This window comes from Loxodonta africana, chromosome 7 (assembly GCF_030014295.1).
Source record: "Loxodonta africana isolate mLoxAfr1 chromosome 7, mLoxAfr1.hap2, whole genome shotgun sequence".
In the NCBI taxonomy this organism is placed as follows: domain Eukaryota; kingdom Metazoa; phylum Chordata; class Mammalia; order Proboscidea; family Elephantidae; genus Loxodonta; species Loxodonta africana.
In genome coordinates, this window is record NC_087348.1 from 30668730 (window position 1) to 30685962 (window position 17233).

The following is a 17233-nucleotide window of genomic DNA, read 5'->3' on the forward strand; positions in this document are numbered from 1 at the left end:
TGCTTTGTTCCAGAGGAGGCCAGGTGGTGCAGTAGTTAAGAGCTCAGCTTCTAACTGAAAGTTTAGTTGGTGGTTGGGAGAAAGATGTGGCAATCAGCTTCTTTAGAGATTTATTGTCTTGGAAAACCTCTGAGGCCGTTCTACACTGTCCTATAGGGTCATTATGAATAGGAATCAGCTGTAAGGCAAAGGGTATGGTTTACTCTGTGCCTAATTCTGTCTTATTATATCCTATTCCAGTGATTTCCCTGAAACACACCCTGCACTGGTATGACTTCATTAATATAACAAAACCCTTTTCCCAGATGAGATTACAGCCACATGTGTAGGGGTTAGGAATTACAACACCTATTTTGGGGGGACACAGTTCAGTCCACATCAGGGTAAAAAAGTGAAAGCACTCTGTGTGGGAGAGTGAAAGGAATTTAATTGCTTCTCTATTGGAGTGGAAGAAAGAGGCCAGAGCAGTGGAGATACCGCATAATTTCATTGTACTATCTGATTCTACCCCCCGAATTATACAATAAATTAGTAGTATTCAAGAAAGCATTGATTAGCCATTAATTTCTGTTGAAATAGTGAATGACCTGCATCACCTCAGTTGACCAACTAAATATGTTCATTCATATGAATAATGTAAACTCTCAATAAATCCTTAGAACAGAACTCAATATTTTTTTGTAATCTGATTGTATCTTTTTATGTATTATCTCATTTTTTGCTCTTAAAATTTTTATGACTAAAGAGAAACCAGTGAGTGAGATAAAGTAGGAAGTTCCAAGGGTCTGTTTCTCCCAGACACAATAAAAAAAATACTCAAAGGCCATCACAATCATCCTTGTGAGGTACTCTGGAAAGTAGTATAAGACTTATATATTTTAACTAAGCTGAGCATCCCCTGAAATATGGGAATAATAGGAGTTAAAAATATGGGTTAAATGATGGGTTTAATACATGTGTGAGTTAAACGATATGTTTATAACACAATAGCTACTCCCTTTTTTTTTGGATATTAAAATTAAAGAAGAAAACCCTAATTAATGATGATACTGGCATTGACTATTTCATCATGACTCTGCAACTGTTCCAGTTCTACTAGGATTGAGCTGACATATAATTTTGCTTTTTGTTCTATCTATAATTCTTGACTGTGTATGTCAAGATGAGTACCTTTACATTATGCAGGTCCCATGGGACTGTATCGAACACTTTTGTTTCTTTCATTATAGTACCCTATATACATATATATATTTTTTTTACTGGGGAAATTGCAGGATATGCTAAATAATAAGTAGACACATCAAGGCAAATTTTTTAATTCCCTCAAGATGATTTGAGCATTAACTAGTGAAATACAGGCTAATTCTTCAGGGAACATCACAAAGCGGGGAAAATCATAAATTCCTCCTACCAAAGAAAACAAGAGAATCATTTGAGAAAAGAAAAGCTGATACTTTACTCGAGGTAAGTGGATAAGAATTGTCTTTTATTCTGATTGCCACATGGATTTTGGTCATTTACCAAGACTCCTGACTCCTGACTGCAGACACCATTATGGCCACTCACAAATTCTCTCTGCAACTTCACCAAAAATATTCATTTTCTCTTTTGTAAATTAAAATTACATGGAACTCTATGTTGTTTTTAAGACATTAAACCCTATAAATTAAGAGTGTGTCCCAGCTATGTTTTATTTGTGGGAGATGCTAGTGGCATTTGATTACGGCAAATGAAGAGGGAGATAGAAACACATCAAAATTTCATCATCAGTTTAATTTAATATAATATTTTATGGTTAGGATTACATTGGACATATAACATCAGGAAAGAAGAATTGCTTGAAAAGGACATCATATTTGGTACAGTAGGGGGCCAATTGGATGGTAAAGTAGATGGACGCTTCAATGGAATAGATTGACACAGTAGGCAGAGCAATGGAGTCAAACATACAAACGATCATGAAGATGTCACAGGAATGGATGTCATTTTGTTCTGTTATACATGGAGACACCATAAGTCAGAGCCAACTCAACAGCAACAAATGACAATAACAAGTTAAGGTTAGGATGCCAGATATAACACAGAACACCGAGATTCATTGGGATTTCGCAAAAGGAAATATTTTTTCTAGAATATAATAAAAACAATACTGGATAAATAAATATTCTTTTAGTGCAAGTTTGTCCAATGAAATATTTGGTAAATAACGAATATTGTTAGTAAAATGATGTGCCATGTGCATTTGATGAAATTTAAATGATTTTTAGATAATAATTTCCCATGAAAACATGCCATTTTTGTTGTTGTTGCTGATCGTGGTAATTATGTTTGTTTTTGTTCCGTACTAGTTGTTTACTACAGGTTGTTCAGAATGGGCATTACGAATTGGTGATATAGACTAGCAAACAGTGTGATTTTTAAGAGCTACAGTGTATGAAGAACTCTCTGCACCTGAAATAATTCCTACCTAATATTATCATGTCTCAGGATTAAAAAATCATTTATTCATTTACAAACTTCTATATTCTGCCTACTTCAGTGATGAGCCCTACCCAGAGATATTTAAAATATACACATTTAGATGTCCAGAACAAATCAAGGATATTCTTTCCCAAAAAGGAGAATGAGCTGGGTCAAGCATCCAGACATCTTCAGAGGGAGTTAGTGACTGACACTGAAGATGTTAATAGACTCAGTACTCACTAGAAAAATTCATAGAGAACACTGAAGAATTAAAGACAGTAGGACGGAACTAGAAATTTGAATTTGTTTGCTCAATCTAGTATTCTACAGTAAATATCTGTGATATCAGGCCTTGTGATATAGCAAATTTGAGATAAATTTTTCAATTGCTGTTGCAGAGGAGAGACCCATGAGGGAGACCAAAACTAAGTGCAGGAACAGCAGAAAACCTTTTCTAGGAAGAAGGGGTGAAGATAATTCATAATCTCCAGTATTGCCCCCCAACCTCCCGGATCAGGGTAGAAAATTGAGCCAAAAATTTGCAGATTCTTAGAATTACTACCTGTCTCCTGAAAGTTCCAGCCAGCCACAGGATAAAAAACCTATCCTTAGCAGATATTTCCCTGTAGCTTACATCAGGACTTCAGCTACTCCATGCCACATTCTAAGACCTTGTCGGGGTTCCATAAGTTTCTACCTGATAGTTTCACAGGCTAAACCTGGGCATTCTACCCCATTATAATAATTCTATGGTGTATTTTATGCCACTGAGGATTTGGAAATCTACTTACTGTTCAAGTGAAAATCATGCTTACAGAATACTAGGTTTTCTTTGATAGGGCAAGGAATCCGAGAAGAAGTTAAAAGGGAATTCAAGTGGATTAAGCTAAAGAAGCTTCATTACCTTCAGTCAGAGCAGTTCCATTGTGATTAACTGTCTTTCTTTGTAAAATTTTATAAAACGAAGGGGCTGGTGTTATTACTAGGACATTTGGAAATCACAGTCCTTTAACCGATGAATTGCCAATTGTAGAGCTCCAGAAGCAAACTGATAATTTGCAAAACATGATGTTATAAATGCAAACATATGTATTCCAAATACCTTATAGAGCCTCTCATCTCCACGTTGTTTGTTATGTTAGAGGAAATAGACCATATACAATTAAAACTACATGGTCTAAATCTCTGAACACTGATATAAACCATCAATTTTAACAGGTATGGATACAGATCTGTGTCTTGAAGAGCATACAAACTTGAAGATTTTCATTAAAACAAGCAATATAAATACAAAAAGAAGCAGAAATGTGAATAGTTATTTAAATGAAAAAAAATAGAAACAGCATTAGATTATAAACAAATTGATCTCGTTGACAAACATTATTAAATGAAGAAATACAAACTTTCATAAATTAAATGCAAGATACATTTTAGCATACCGGGTGGTAGGCAAGTTCTTAGAAGCTATTCTAACACCAGAACAAAAGCATTATTAAATTACACATGTCATTGTTTTGAACCATAAAAACAAACCTTCTTAGCCTCACATAAAGTATCAGTAACTCAATTCCCTTTCATTTTGACCCCAGAGATGCCTATTGACATTTGGTGAAGTGTAATGGAGAGGATATCAGAATGGCAAGAGAAGGTGCCTTTAACTGATCACGGTTATAATATTCTACTTTCTCAGCACTTACAAAGATGCATCACCCTGTGAGTGCGTTGTTAAGGACTCACTGAAGGTCTTGGAAGGGGACAGAGCAAATGAGGGGCCATAAAACTTGTGTTTCATTAACTTCACGTTATCTCTTTCACTCTCTTTAAGAATATCAATATCTTACAAATATTCTCAGACAAAAAACAGAAGTGTAATAAAGTAAAATGGTGATGCCATCGTGTAAACAAAGTAAAATATATTTCTCCATTAAGAAAATCATGTGTTTGTTACTAATGAATATCAAAAACAAATGATGTTGACCTGATTTAGAATTTAATCCATGCCGTATCAGTAAATAAAGTGTTTTATACAGATTCCTCTTATTCCGGAATGAAGGAGATTCTAAAGATTATTTTAACTTCAAAATAAGATGTGGGAATTATTTTTCTCCCCACAAATATAAAGTAAGAAAGCAATGGTGGTTCAGGGGTAGAATTCTTGCCTTCTCTTTGTTTACACGGGAGTCTATGAAAGATAATACCAACCACTCTGCTTTTTTCTCCCAGAAGAGATAACTGAACTAAATGGACCAAAGGAACCTAACGGTGATGACTGAATTCATTCTAATCGGAGTCACAAGGCGCCCTGAACTGCAGCTGCCCCTTTTTGGGGTCTTCCTCCTCATCTACATGATCACAGTGATGGGAAACCTAGGCCTGATCATCCTGACCAAGGTGGACTCCCGCCTACACACTCCCATGTATTTTTTCATCAGACACCTGGCCGTCATTGATCTTGGTAATTCTACTGTCATTTGTCCCAAGATGCTGGTAAATTTTGTTGTAGATCAAAATACCATTTCTTATTATGAATGTGCCACACAGCTGGCTTTCTTCCTTTTGTTCATTATCAGTGAACTTTTCATCTTGTCGGTCATGGCCTATGACCGCTACGTGGCCATCTGTAACCCTCTGCTCTACAATGTTATCATGTCCCCAAGACGTTGCCATGTGCTTGTGGGTATTCCATACATTTATAGTATCTTTTTTTTTTTTTCAGTCTCTGATGTTCACCATTAAGATTTTCACATTGACCTTCTGTGGCTCTAATGTCGTCAGTCATTTCTACTGTGATGATGTCCCTTTGATACCTATGCTCTGCTCAAATGCACAAGAGGTACAGCTGTTGATCATAATGTTTTCAGCATTTAACCTGATTTCCACCTTGTTGGTAGTCCTGCTGTCCTACCTGCTGATTCTGATAGCCGTATTTCGAATGCATTCTGCTGAGGGCAGGAGAAAAGCTTTCTCCACATGTGGTTCTCATCTGACAGTGGTGGTTGTGTTCTATGGGCCTCTACTTTTCATGTATTTGCAGCCCAAATCTCCTCATTCATTTGAAACTGAGAAAATAGCCTCTGTGTTTTACACTTTAGTCATTCCCATGCTTAACCCCTTGATCTACAGCTTAAGGAACAAAGAAGTAAAAAATGCCTTCCACAGGATCATTAAGAATCCATGCAATCTTTGTATTTAATATTCAAAATGCAATACTGTTTCAAGACAAATATCTCTGGATGATATTTCTAAAATGCAGAATGGCATTCTCTTTGGCACCAGAGCTAAAACTAATTATAAAGCAGAAAGAAATACTGGATGTCCTTTATATAAATCCATATTAACTCTCGTAATATATATCTCAAATTAAATGTCATTTCTTCTTCTTCACAGCTTGCTTCCTATTCATTTCTTCCTTACGTGTTTCCATAGAGCCTTATAGTTCCCCCATGGAAACATTTATTATGCACCTCTTCAGCAAACTATGCATTTGTTTCAATCAGGTTTTTTTTCTTTCTTTCTTTCTTTTTTAATATGGGAATCTTATCAATCTTGCTTTCATGTCATTGCTGAGGCTAATATAAGAATGTAACCAAAGCTGCAGACAAAACATGATCTGTGCTCCTATTGACCCCATGAATGATGTGTTAGTCAACTGTCTTTTCTACTTGATAATCACTTCATATCTATGTTATACTCCAACATGCGTGAGGTATGGGAGGTAATTTTTATCTGCTTTTATCATTTAATTTGACATCCTTCCTTCTGAGTTAACTATCCCTGCATGCTGATCCTTACTACCATATACTTCATGCACAGACAGTAGTTAGAAAAGAAAATACGGATAACGAAAAGTGAATAGAGACAGGGTGGTGAATAGGAGGAAGTGAAAAAAAAAAAAGATACTAAGGATGCCTGATTTGAAGGACTAAAGTGTTTATTAAAGATAATTGATGGAGATTATGATGATTAAAAAAGTATTGCAAAACCAAGAGAAAGTATTGACATACTTTCTAATTCATATTTTCACTGTGTCGGAGAGTATTATATGTGTGCAGAAGGAAGAACAATGTATCAATAGGGCATGTTATGCTACAGTGAAACAATTTTATTGCTGAACACCCACATATTTTACTAAAGGCAAAATGTGGATATTGTTCTCTTTATCTGTAGAGGATATATAAAGGAAGGTTAGCTAAATTCTGATGAATGAATAGATACTCTACTGAAGTAGTAGTTACTTTTCACCATTAAACCATTAATTTCTTTTTATTTTCAAGAAGGCTTTGGGAACAAATATTTATAACTTTTCAAACGTTCCTCCCTTCAAACAAAATATCTTCCTGTCTTCCATGTTGTCTTCATCTTCATTCAAAATATTGACATTCTTTACCCCACCTTGATTTATTCTGGTCTCCACAATGACGTGTTCCACTAATCCGGAGAAGTACAAACTTTAGTTTATTATACCTAAAGTACATATTTTCTTGGAAATCTGATCATATCTCACAGAGCTAGAAAATATGCATAATAGTTAATACTGAACTAAAGGGGAAATGTCATCAGAAATGCAGAATGATTACATATTTTGGAAAGAATCAAAACTGTTCAAGAAATCACAACAACAATTTATGTCAGGAAATCTACTCTGGTAAAAAAGGTAAACAGAAAATTACATATGTAATCATAACACCCTATTTATTAATACAATTACAGGTTTACGTATTTTAATTTGAAGTATTATTGAGTATAAAATAGTTTACATATTTTATATGACTTAATATGTACATGTACATGTATATGTGTGATTTAAGACTGTACTGAATTAACAAAAAGGGAAATCAGGAGCTCGAAAAAGTCAATTTCAGATAAAAGAAACACACACACTCTCATTTGTATACCTACCTTTGCCACGTCAACTTCCAACCATGTTGACCACGTGTGTCAGAACAGAACTCTGCCTCATAAGGGTTCAGGGGGTGATTATTCATAAGTAGAACAAAAAGCTTTTCCTCAAGACATTCCTGGTTGGATTTCAACCTCCAACCTTTTGCTTAACAGCATGTGGTTGAGCAAGTGTATCGATATAAATGTGCATGTATTATGTAAGTATAAAGGCAACGAGGAAAAATGCAATGTCTAATATAAACAGCACATTGAATTGATTTTTAACATAATCTTTCATTCTATATAAACATATATTTATTAAGCCATATGCTAAATATCTATATCCTCATGAACCTTATATATTTTTTTCTGTATTATGCAGAAAAAATACCATTCTTAAAATTCCAGAACTCAGAAAAAATGGGTAAATTGAAGAATTTGATCAATAGAGCATTAATAGATGATAAATACATTAAAGAGGTGAAAAGTGTATTTATAGTAATTATTTATTGAGGTGAAATTCACAAGACAAAAAATGAACCTCTTAAAATTGTTCAATCCACTGTCTTTTATTATATTCACAATATTGTGCAACCAACACATTTACCTAGGGCAAAATAATTTATATCAGCCCCATAGGTGTCCTCTTATGGATTAAGGTATCTGTCCTCAATCCAGTCACCTCCGCACAGCTGCTGGCAACCACTAATCTGCTCTTTGTCTCTGTGAATTTTCCTGTTCTGGTTATTGCATATAAATGGAAAAGTTTAATATGTGATCCTCTGTTTTTTGCTTTTCTCATTTAGCATTAGATATTTCAGGTTCATCCACATCATAGCATTTTTTTTATGACTGAATAAAATTTCATTTAATGAATACACCATATTTTCTTTATCTATTCATTTGTTGAAGGACATTGTGTTTCCAAAATGCATCAGTGTGTACCCTTTTGATCAGTGTGTTTCCTGTATGTAAATTTTCCTCAATCCTTGCACACATGGAGGTCATCAAAAAAAGAGAAATGGATAAAATTTTTTGAGACAAGATATATTCTCTTTCAACTAAATTTGACTCACTGTGAGGTTCTACTGAACATCATTCAACACTGGTGGTATCTACTGTTGGTTTATGTGGTAACGCATTGTATTCTGATAAATCCTGTGGGTTTGCCAGATGAGAGAAAAAGGCAAATATACCAGTTATTTAGAGATGTGGGCCATGAGACAGGTTTTAATCTCAAATCCTCTAGTTATTAATTGTCCTCACAATTATTGCTAGGTTTGAGTCCATTTCTGTAGCCACTGTGTTAGTCCATCTTGTTGATGGTCTTCCTCTTTTTCACTGACCAAACATCATGTCCTTATCCTAGAATTGATCCCTCCTGATAACATGTCCAAAGTAAGTGAGAGGAAGCCTTGGCCATCCTTGCTTCTAAGGAGCATTCCAGCTGTACTTGTTTCAAGACAGATTTGTTTGTTCTTCTAACAGTCCATGTATATTCAATATTCTTCACCAATACCATAATTTAAACACATCAGTTCTTCTTCAGTTATCTTCTCTAACCAAGGTAAATTAGAGGGTATTTCCACAAATATATAAGAATGATTCTGCTAGATTTGTTTTATTATAGGCCTAAGTTCAAGTGGTATATAAGAATTGTGGCATATTCACAAGTAGAATACTACACAGCAATACAAATATGATACGGAAAATGTAAAACGCGGTATGGTGATTCAAGGAAGACAAACTGAGAGTATTTATCGTATGATTTGACTCATGTGAATTTCACATACAGGGAAAAGAAACCTAGTGACAGAACTCAGATCAGCAGTTGCCTGGGGGTAATATAAAGCTAATCCCTTAGTGACATAAATGGTCAAGGGTGTGGCGGGCATAGTGTGACGGAACTTTCTTTGTATTGACAACGTTCTAGATCTTGATTCATGTTGGTACAAATAAAGCGCATTTGTCAAAACTCATCGATGTGTATCCTTTTGATCAGTGCATTTCACTGTAAGTAATGTTTCCTCAATTCTTGTACATATGGAAGTCACCAAGGAAGGAGGCATGGATAAAATTTTATGAGATGAGATATAGTCTCTTACCAGTAAATTTGACTCACTATGAAGTTCTACTGAGCATTATCAAACCCTGGTGTTATGGTAGCTAATTTCAAATACTTTAGTTATTAATTATGTATTTCAGACAAATTATATATTTTAGCTTGGCTCAATCTCTTCTGAATATGAGAACTCCAGTTGCCTTAGAGTAGGTTTTGACTTACAGCAGCCCCATGTGTGTCAGAGTAGAACTGCACACTATAATGTTTTCAATGGCTGACTTTTTTGAAAACTAGAATGCCAGGCATTTCTTCTGAGGCTCCTTCTAGTAAATATGGAAATAGTATGGGTTAAATTATGAGTTAAATGTTGGGATTAACATATGTGTGTGTTAAATTATATATTTATAGCACAGGGCCTGGTACATATTTCTTTTGATAATAAATTCAAAGAAAAATCCTACGTAATGATGATAGAGGCATTTACTATTTCATCATGACTTTGCAACTGTTGCAGTTTTACTGAGATTGAGCTGATATCCATTTTTTTCATTGTGTCTGTATTTCTTGACCGTGTAAATGAATGAATACATTCACATCATGTAGATTCCATGATACTATATATATGACTTATGTTTTGTTCTTTCATTGAGTTACCCCTTCCTTCTTTTCACTGGGGAATATGTAAGATATCTTGGATAATTAGCAGGCACAAAAAGGCAAATTTATAAGTCCCTCAGATGTTTTGAGCAGAATCGGTGAAATGCCTGCTAACTCTTTGGGGAATATGGCAAAGAGAAGGGAAATCATAAATTCATCCTACCAAAGAAAACAAGAGAATCATTTAAGGAAAACAAATTTGATTTCCTACTCAAGGTGAGTGGGTTGAAATTCTCTTTGATTCTGATTATCAGGTAGATTTCGGTCATTTACCATCACTCCTAACACCTGAATGCAGACACTATTATGTCCACTCACAAATTACCCGTTCAGCTTCACCACGAACATTCATTTTCTCTTTTCTTAACTAGGATTCTGTGGAGCTCAATGGTGTTTTTAGGACATTAAATCCTATAAATTAAGAGTGTGCCCCAACTGTATTTGTTTTATAGGGGCTGATATTGGGATTTGATTACTGCAGGTGAAGAGGGAACAAGAAATAGTTGAAAACAGCACCAATTTAATTTACTAAAATCTATTAGAGTTAGACATACTTTGAGTGCTTCATCAGGAAAGATCAAATGCTAGAAAAGGACATCACATTTGGTCAAATAGAGAGCCAACAAAAGGAAGGAACTCTCAATGGGATGGATTGACATAATAGTTCATACCAATAATGCACTCTAACATACCAACAATTATGAAGACGGAAAAAGAATGGACGTCATTTTGCTCTGTTATACATGGGGTCACCATAAGTCAGAGCCAATTTGACAGCAAGAAGCAACAACATCAAATTAAGGTTAGCATTGCCAGATATAATACAGAACTTCCAGGCACAACTGAATTTCAGCAAAATATAAAATTTTTTTGTTAGAATTATGCCCTAGACAATATTAAATAAATAAATATTTTTTCAGTATGAGTGTGTCCAGTGAAATATTTGTTAAAAAATGAATATTGTTAGTACAGGTGTGCCCCATGCAACATTTGTGATATTTTGAACAATTTTTACATAAAATTTCCCATGAAAAACACACCATTTTTTGGTCGTTAATGGTGCTAATATTGTTTGTTTTTGCTCTTTGTTTTCCCTAGTAGTTTCTTTACTAATGGGCTTGATTTTTCAGTATGGGCAATTTAAACTGATGGAGCAGAGTGAAAAATATAGCGTTTTTTACGAGTTATGGAGTTAGGAAGAACTCCTTGAACCTAAAGTAATTCCTACCTGATACTACCATGTTTGAGGACTGAAAAATAGTTTATCTGTACACTTGTATATCCTTTCTTCTTTAGTGATGATCACTACTCAGAGATATGAAAAATGTACACATTTCGATGTCCAGGACAGATTAGAGGTATTCTTTTCCAAAAAGGTAAAAACTAGACGTTTTCGGAGACAGTTAGTAAATGACACTGAAAAAAAAAATTTTTTTTGATGTCCATAAACACTAGAATAATTGTTAGAGAACATTGAAAATTTAGAAGTCATAGAATTAGAAGTAAAAATCTGAATTCTTTACCTCAATCCAGTATTCTACAGGAAAATCCTATGATTTCAGGCTTTGTGATACAGCAAATTTGAGATAAAGTTTTCAAAAGAACATAGGTTTATAGTTCTTATTCTGTGAGGCAAGGAAAAAAAAAAAAAAAAGGACCTGGAAAAAAGATTGGAGCTGAGGACAGAAAACTTACCTAAAAAAAGAAGGAACAGAGGTGATTCACCAATCTCCAGTATCACCCTGCCTCCCAATCTCCTGGCTCAGGCTAGGAAAATCAACCCCAAAATTAGCATATTTCTAGGATTACTGCTATTCTCCTGAAAATTCCATCTGGCCTCGGAATCAAAAGTCATCCTTACAAACATTTGTCTGTACTCCAGCTCTGAACTTCAGCTAGTCCATACTGTAGACTTAGATCTTGCTGGGGGCCCCTAGAAGTTTCTAATAGTTGTGCAGACTAAGCCTGGACATTATACCACATGATAATAATTATATCATGGGTTTTATATCAGTGAATATTTGGAACATCACTTACAGTTCCAATTGAAAATCATGCTTACAGAGTCCTGGGTTTCCATTGAAGGACAATGAATGTGAGAAGAGGTTAAAAAGGAAAACAAGTGGATCCCACTAAAGAGATTCATTTGTTCCAATCAGGTAGTTCAACTTCAAGTTACTGACTTTCTTTGTAAAACTTCATGAAACAAGGTACAGAAGTTATCACTTTAAAAAAAAAAAAATCACTAAGATATTTGAAAATCACACTCAAACTGTATAAATTCTCTAGTATATAGTTCCCAAAATAAATTGACAGTTTTCAGCACATAACGTAATAAATTCCCAAATAAATATTCTAAATGCCTTATGGAAGCTACCACTTCCATAGTGTCATATTAGAGGAAATAGAGTATATACAATTAAGTAGTCAAAATCTTTGAATGTTGATATAAGCATAGATTATAACAGGTATATATCCAGATCTTGTGTGTTTTGAAACTTATGCAAATTTGGGGATTTTCATAAAAAATGACATGCAATTATAAATACAAATTGAAGCATGAACGTGAATATTTATTTGGAATGAAAGAAAGAAAAGAAACAGATTTCAATATAAAACCGACCTTGGTCAAAAAATTATAAAATCTATACATATAAAAAGAGTTTATTAATTATATTCAAGACACATCTCAGCATACCAGCTGCTAGGTGTGTTCTTAGAAGATATTCCAATAACAGAATCATTACCTTATTAAATGATACTTTCTGTTGTTTTTGAACCATACAAACATACTTACTAAACCTCAAATAAAGTATCATTAACTCAGTTCCTATTTATCTGGGCCCCAGGAATGTCTCTTGACACTCCAAAGCAAATTGACATTATGTGAAGTACAATATAGCAGAAGTCAGAATGGGAAGAGACTATGTCCTAAATCATGATTATGGTGGGCAAACCGTGCCTTCACAGTGGTCAAGTTCTCTGTTACTAAATGGAAAGTTGGCGGTTGGAACCTTCCAGCTGCTCCACAGGAGTAAGATGTGGTGGTCTGCTTCCATAAAAATTACAGCCTTGGAAACCCTATGAGGCAGTTCTCTTTTGTCCTATAGAGTCACTATGTGTTGTAATCTACTCGATAGCAGTGGGTTATAAAACAAGTTTCACTAGCTTCATGTTGTCTCTGCTTCTTTTTCTAAAACTATCAAAATCCCACATAAATTCTCAGACAAAAATGAAGTGGACAAAAGGAAAACTTTGATGTTATCTTGTACTTAAAATATACTATTTCTATATTAATATTACAGATTTTTGAAGTTAAAATAAACTTTAGGATCTCCTATATTGCAAAATAGGGGGATCGACATAAAACGCATTATTCATTGACACAACATTGATTGATTTGTGTTGAGTTACTTTAGAATTCAATCTATGTTATATTAATGAGTAATGTGTTACATGTGGATCCCCGTATTTTCGGATGTGGAAACCCTGGTGGTGTAGTGGTTATATGGGTTCAAACTCAAATCCACTAGGTGCTTCTTGGAAACTCTACGAGGCAGTTCTACTCTGACCTATAAGGTTGCTTTGACTAGGAACTGAATCCCTGGCAATGAGTTTTTTCTTTTTTTGAGGGATATAGAAGTTTCTAAAGTTTACCTCAACTTCAAAATCAGATGAGGAGCCCTGGTTTTGCAGTGGTTAAGTGCTTGTCTGCTAACAGAAAGGTAAGCCACTCTGTGGGATAAATATGTGGCAACCTGCTTCCATAAAGATTACAGCCTGGGAAAACCTATGAGAAAGTTCCATTCCATCCTATAGGGATGCTATGAGTCAGAAATGACTCAACAATGACACACAACAACAACAATATGAAGAAAATGATCACTGGCTGTTCAGTGGTAGTCTTCTGTATGGGAAACCTAGGTTAGATTTCTGGCCAGTACACCTCATACACTACTGTCACTGTGTCTGTCAGTAGCGCATTCTGTATTGCTAGGATGCTGGACAGGTTTCAGTAGAGATTCTAGACTAAGACAAGCTAGGAAAAAATGCACAGTGATCAAATTCTGAAAATCAGCCAGTGAAAACCATATGGAACACAAGGGTCCAAACCAAAACAGATCATGGGGATGGTGCAAGAACCGGCTGTGTTTTGTTCCAGTGTGGTTGTGGTCACTGTGAGTCGAGCCTAACTCAATGACATATAACAACAAAAGACATGAAAAAAAGTTCCATTGCTCCTAAAATATTATAACTTATTTAGACAATACTACATGAAAGCTAATACCAAACCCTCTGTTTCTTCCCAGAAATGATAAACTGGACCAAGTGGGCCAACAGAATCAAACAGTGCTGACTGAATTCATTCTAATGGGAGTCACAAGGCACCCTGAGTTGCAGTACCCGCTTTTCGGGGTGTTTCTCCTCATCTACATGATCACAGTGGTGGGCAATCTGGGCCTGATCATCTTGACCAAGATGGACTCCCGCCTACACACACCTATGTATTTTTTCATCAGACACCTGGCCTTTATTGATCTTGGTAATTCTACTGTCATTTGTCCCAAGATGTTAGTAAATTTTGTTGTGGATAAAAATACCATTTCCTATTATGCATGTGCCACACAGATGGCTTTCTTCATTATGTTCATTATCAGTGAACTTTTTATCCTTTCAGCCATGGCCTATGACCGCTATGTGGCTGTCTGTAACCCTCTGCTCTACAATGTTATCATGTCCCAAAGACTTTGCCATGTGCTGGTGGGCATTCCATATCTCTACAGTACCCTTCAGTCTCTGATGTTTACCAGTAAGACTTTTACATCCATCTTCTGTGACTCTAATGTCATCAGTCGTTTCTACTGTGATGATGTTCCCTTGCTATCTATGCTTTGCTCAAATTCACAAGAAATAGAATTGATGCTCATGATATTTTCAGCATTTAATTTGATATCCTCCCTCCTGGTTGTCCTGCTGTCCTACCTGCTGATTCTGATAGCCATATTTCGAATGCATTCTGCCAAGAGCAGGAAAAAAGCTTTCTCCACATGTGGCTCTCATCTGACAGTGGTGGTTGTGTTTTACGGGACCCTATTATTTATGTATGTGCAGCCCAGATCTGCTCACTCATATGACACTGACACAGTGGCCTCTGTGTTTTACACTTTAGTCATCCCTATGCTTAACCCTTTGATATACAGTTTGAGGAACAAAGAGGTAAAAAGTGCCTTCCACAGGGTTTTTAATAATTGATGTCAACTTTACATATAATATTCAATATTCACCCTTGTTTTAGTAAAAACTGCCAAAGGCAATGTCACTTGATAATATTTTTAATAGATATAAATGCACTCCTTTTGGTTCCAAGGCAGAGGCTAATTATAAGTCAGATACCATTACATTGTTTATAGTAAGACAAATTAACCCTTTTTTACATCTCAAATTAAGAGTCATTCCTTCCCCAATGTTTCTTTCTTCCTATGCATTGCTTACTTACATGATTTGATAGACCCTCATACTTCCACAATGATAAATTTGAATACACTCTTGATCAATAAAACATGTGATTGTTTCTGTCAATTTTTTTAAGGACAGGCATCTTCTCAATTGTTTTCCCATCGCATTTTCTAAGCCTGAAGCAGCAGCGTAAATAACGCTATAGTCAGAGTTCTAGTGTCCTATTAACACATGAATAATTTATGTGCCCTTTTGCTGTCAATCAATTCTACTGTGAAAATAAATTCTTAGCTATTATGTACTAAATCATGTGAAGTGGACTAGATAATTTTCATTTATTAGCATTTAATTTGATTTCTTTCTTCTCTGCTTTGCTTTGGCATAGATAGTGCCCTAAGAAAATATTTTAAACTGGTAAATAAGAAGCTAGTAAACAAACAGTTAAATAAATTTTAGGGTAATTGATGGCTTTAACAAACAAAAATTTATTCTCTCATTGTCTAGTAGTTCAAAAGTCTGAATTCAGGGCATGAACTCCAGGGGAAGGCTTTCTCTGTCAGCTCTAGAGGAAGGTCCTTGTCATCAATCTTTCCCTTTGAGACACATAGAGTTAATTGTGCTTGTGGAACAAAAGAACTGTTAAAAAATTACCATCTAGAAGTTGGATAAACAAGAATCATACCTAGTCAACATGAGATAAGGTTGAAATAACCCATGAATTACTATCTCCTTCTTAGTGTTTTTCTGGTTCCTTCCACCTTTACAGGCTCCGCATTAGCAGAAGAACAAAATGTGAATGCTGTTTAAACCTTCCTTAGCCTACCAAAGATGGCCATGTAGTGTCAAAGATCAGTGTGCTTGTACTATATAACTTAATAAGTGATGCCAAGGGCTGCCGAGAGGGCTCCATCTTGAATATCAGTGGTTTCCATCTTGGATTCCAGATGCACACGCTACCTAATTAGTATGCACCACAGTTCTGAGAAGTACCCACCCCTTGAAAGAAACCCAGTAAATATTCATTACTCTTTTGTCTCCACCGAACTCATATAAGCCCTACCTTTACTTCCCTTTTCAAGTCAGTCTTTTGGAGAGGCATAAGCCCCCACTGACTCCTTTTACTTTTCACAAGTAAAATAAACCTGTTAGAGCTGAACCCAAAATTCTCCACTGTGGGTTCTTACAAGAGGAAAACAAGGACCCATTGAGTCTGGAGGGCCTACCATTCACTCAGTGGTAACACATGCTCTAGGAAATTCTCGGTGCAGGGGTTGTGAGTCTAAAGGACACAAAATGCTCCTGTCACTAGATTCTTGGTGGTATGAGGTCCACCATCTCTCTGTTCACTTCTCTCTGTTATGTCTCAAAAGAGATTGACTCAAGACACAAACTCATCTTGTAGATTGAGCCCTGCCTCATTAATGTAACTGCCTCTAATCCTGCCTCATTAACATCATAGAGGTAGGATTTACAACACACAGGAAAATCACGTCAGATAACAAAATGGTGGACAATCACACAATGCTGGGAATCATGACCTAGTCAAGCTGACAGACATTTTTTTGAGTGGGGCACAATTCAATCGATAACATTGAGTAATATCGACATATCTAATCCCATCTGTTAATTCTGATTTAGCTTTCACAGACATTTGGGCCAAAAAGAGGAATTAAGAAGCTAAATACAATGAAGTTGGTTTTTATATTTGTTTAT

At 35.5% G+C, this 17233-nt stretch overlaps 1 protein-coding gene and 1 pseudogene across 1 annotated transcript; both read left to right on the forward strand.

Moving 5' to 3' along the window:
• Positions 1–4704: 4704 nt before the first annotated feature.
• On the forward strand, positions 4705–5791 carry LOC100665191 (olfactory receptor 8K5-like; annotated as a pseudogene).
• A 4399-nt stretch (positions 5792–10190) lies between these two features.
• LOC100675720 (olfactory receptor 8K5-like) lies at positions 10191–15316 on the forward strand. Its single transcript, XM_023542050.2, has 2 exons — positions 10191–10279; positions 14374–15316. Exons 1-2 carry the CDS (start codon positions 10191–10193, stop codon positions 15314–15316), a joined length of 1032 nt encoding a protein of 343 aa, XP_023397818.2.
• The last annotated feature ends 1917 nt before the right edge of the window (positions 15317–17233 follow it).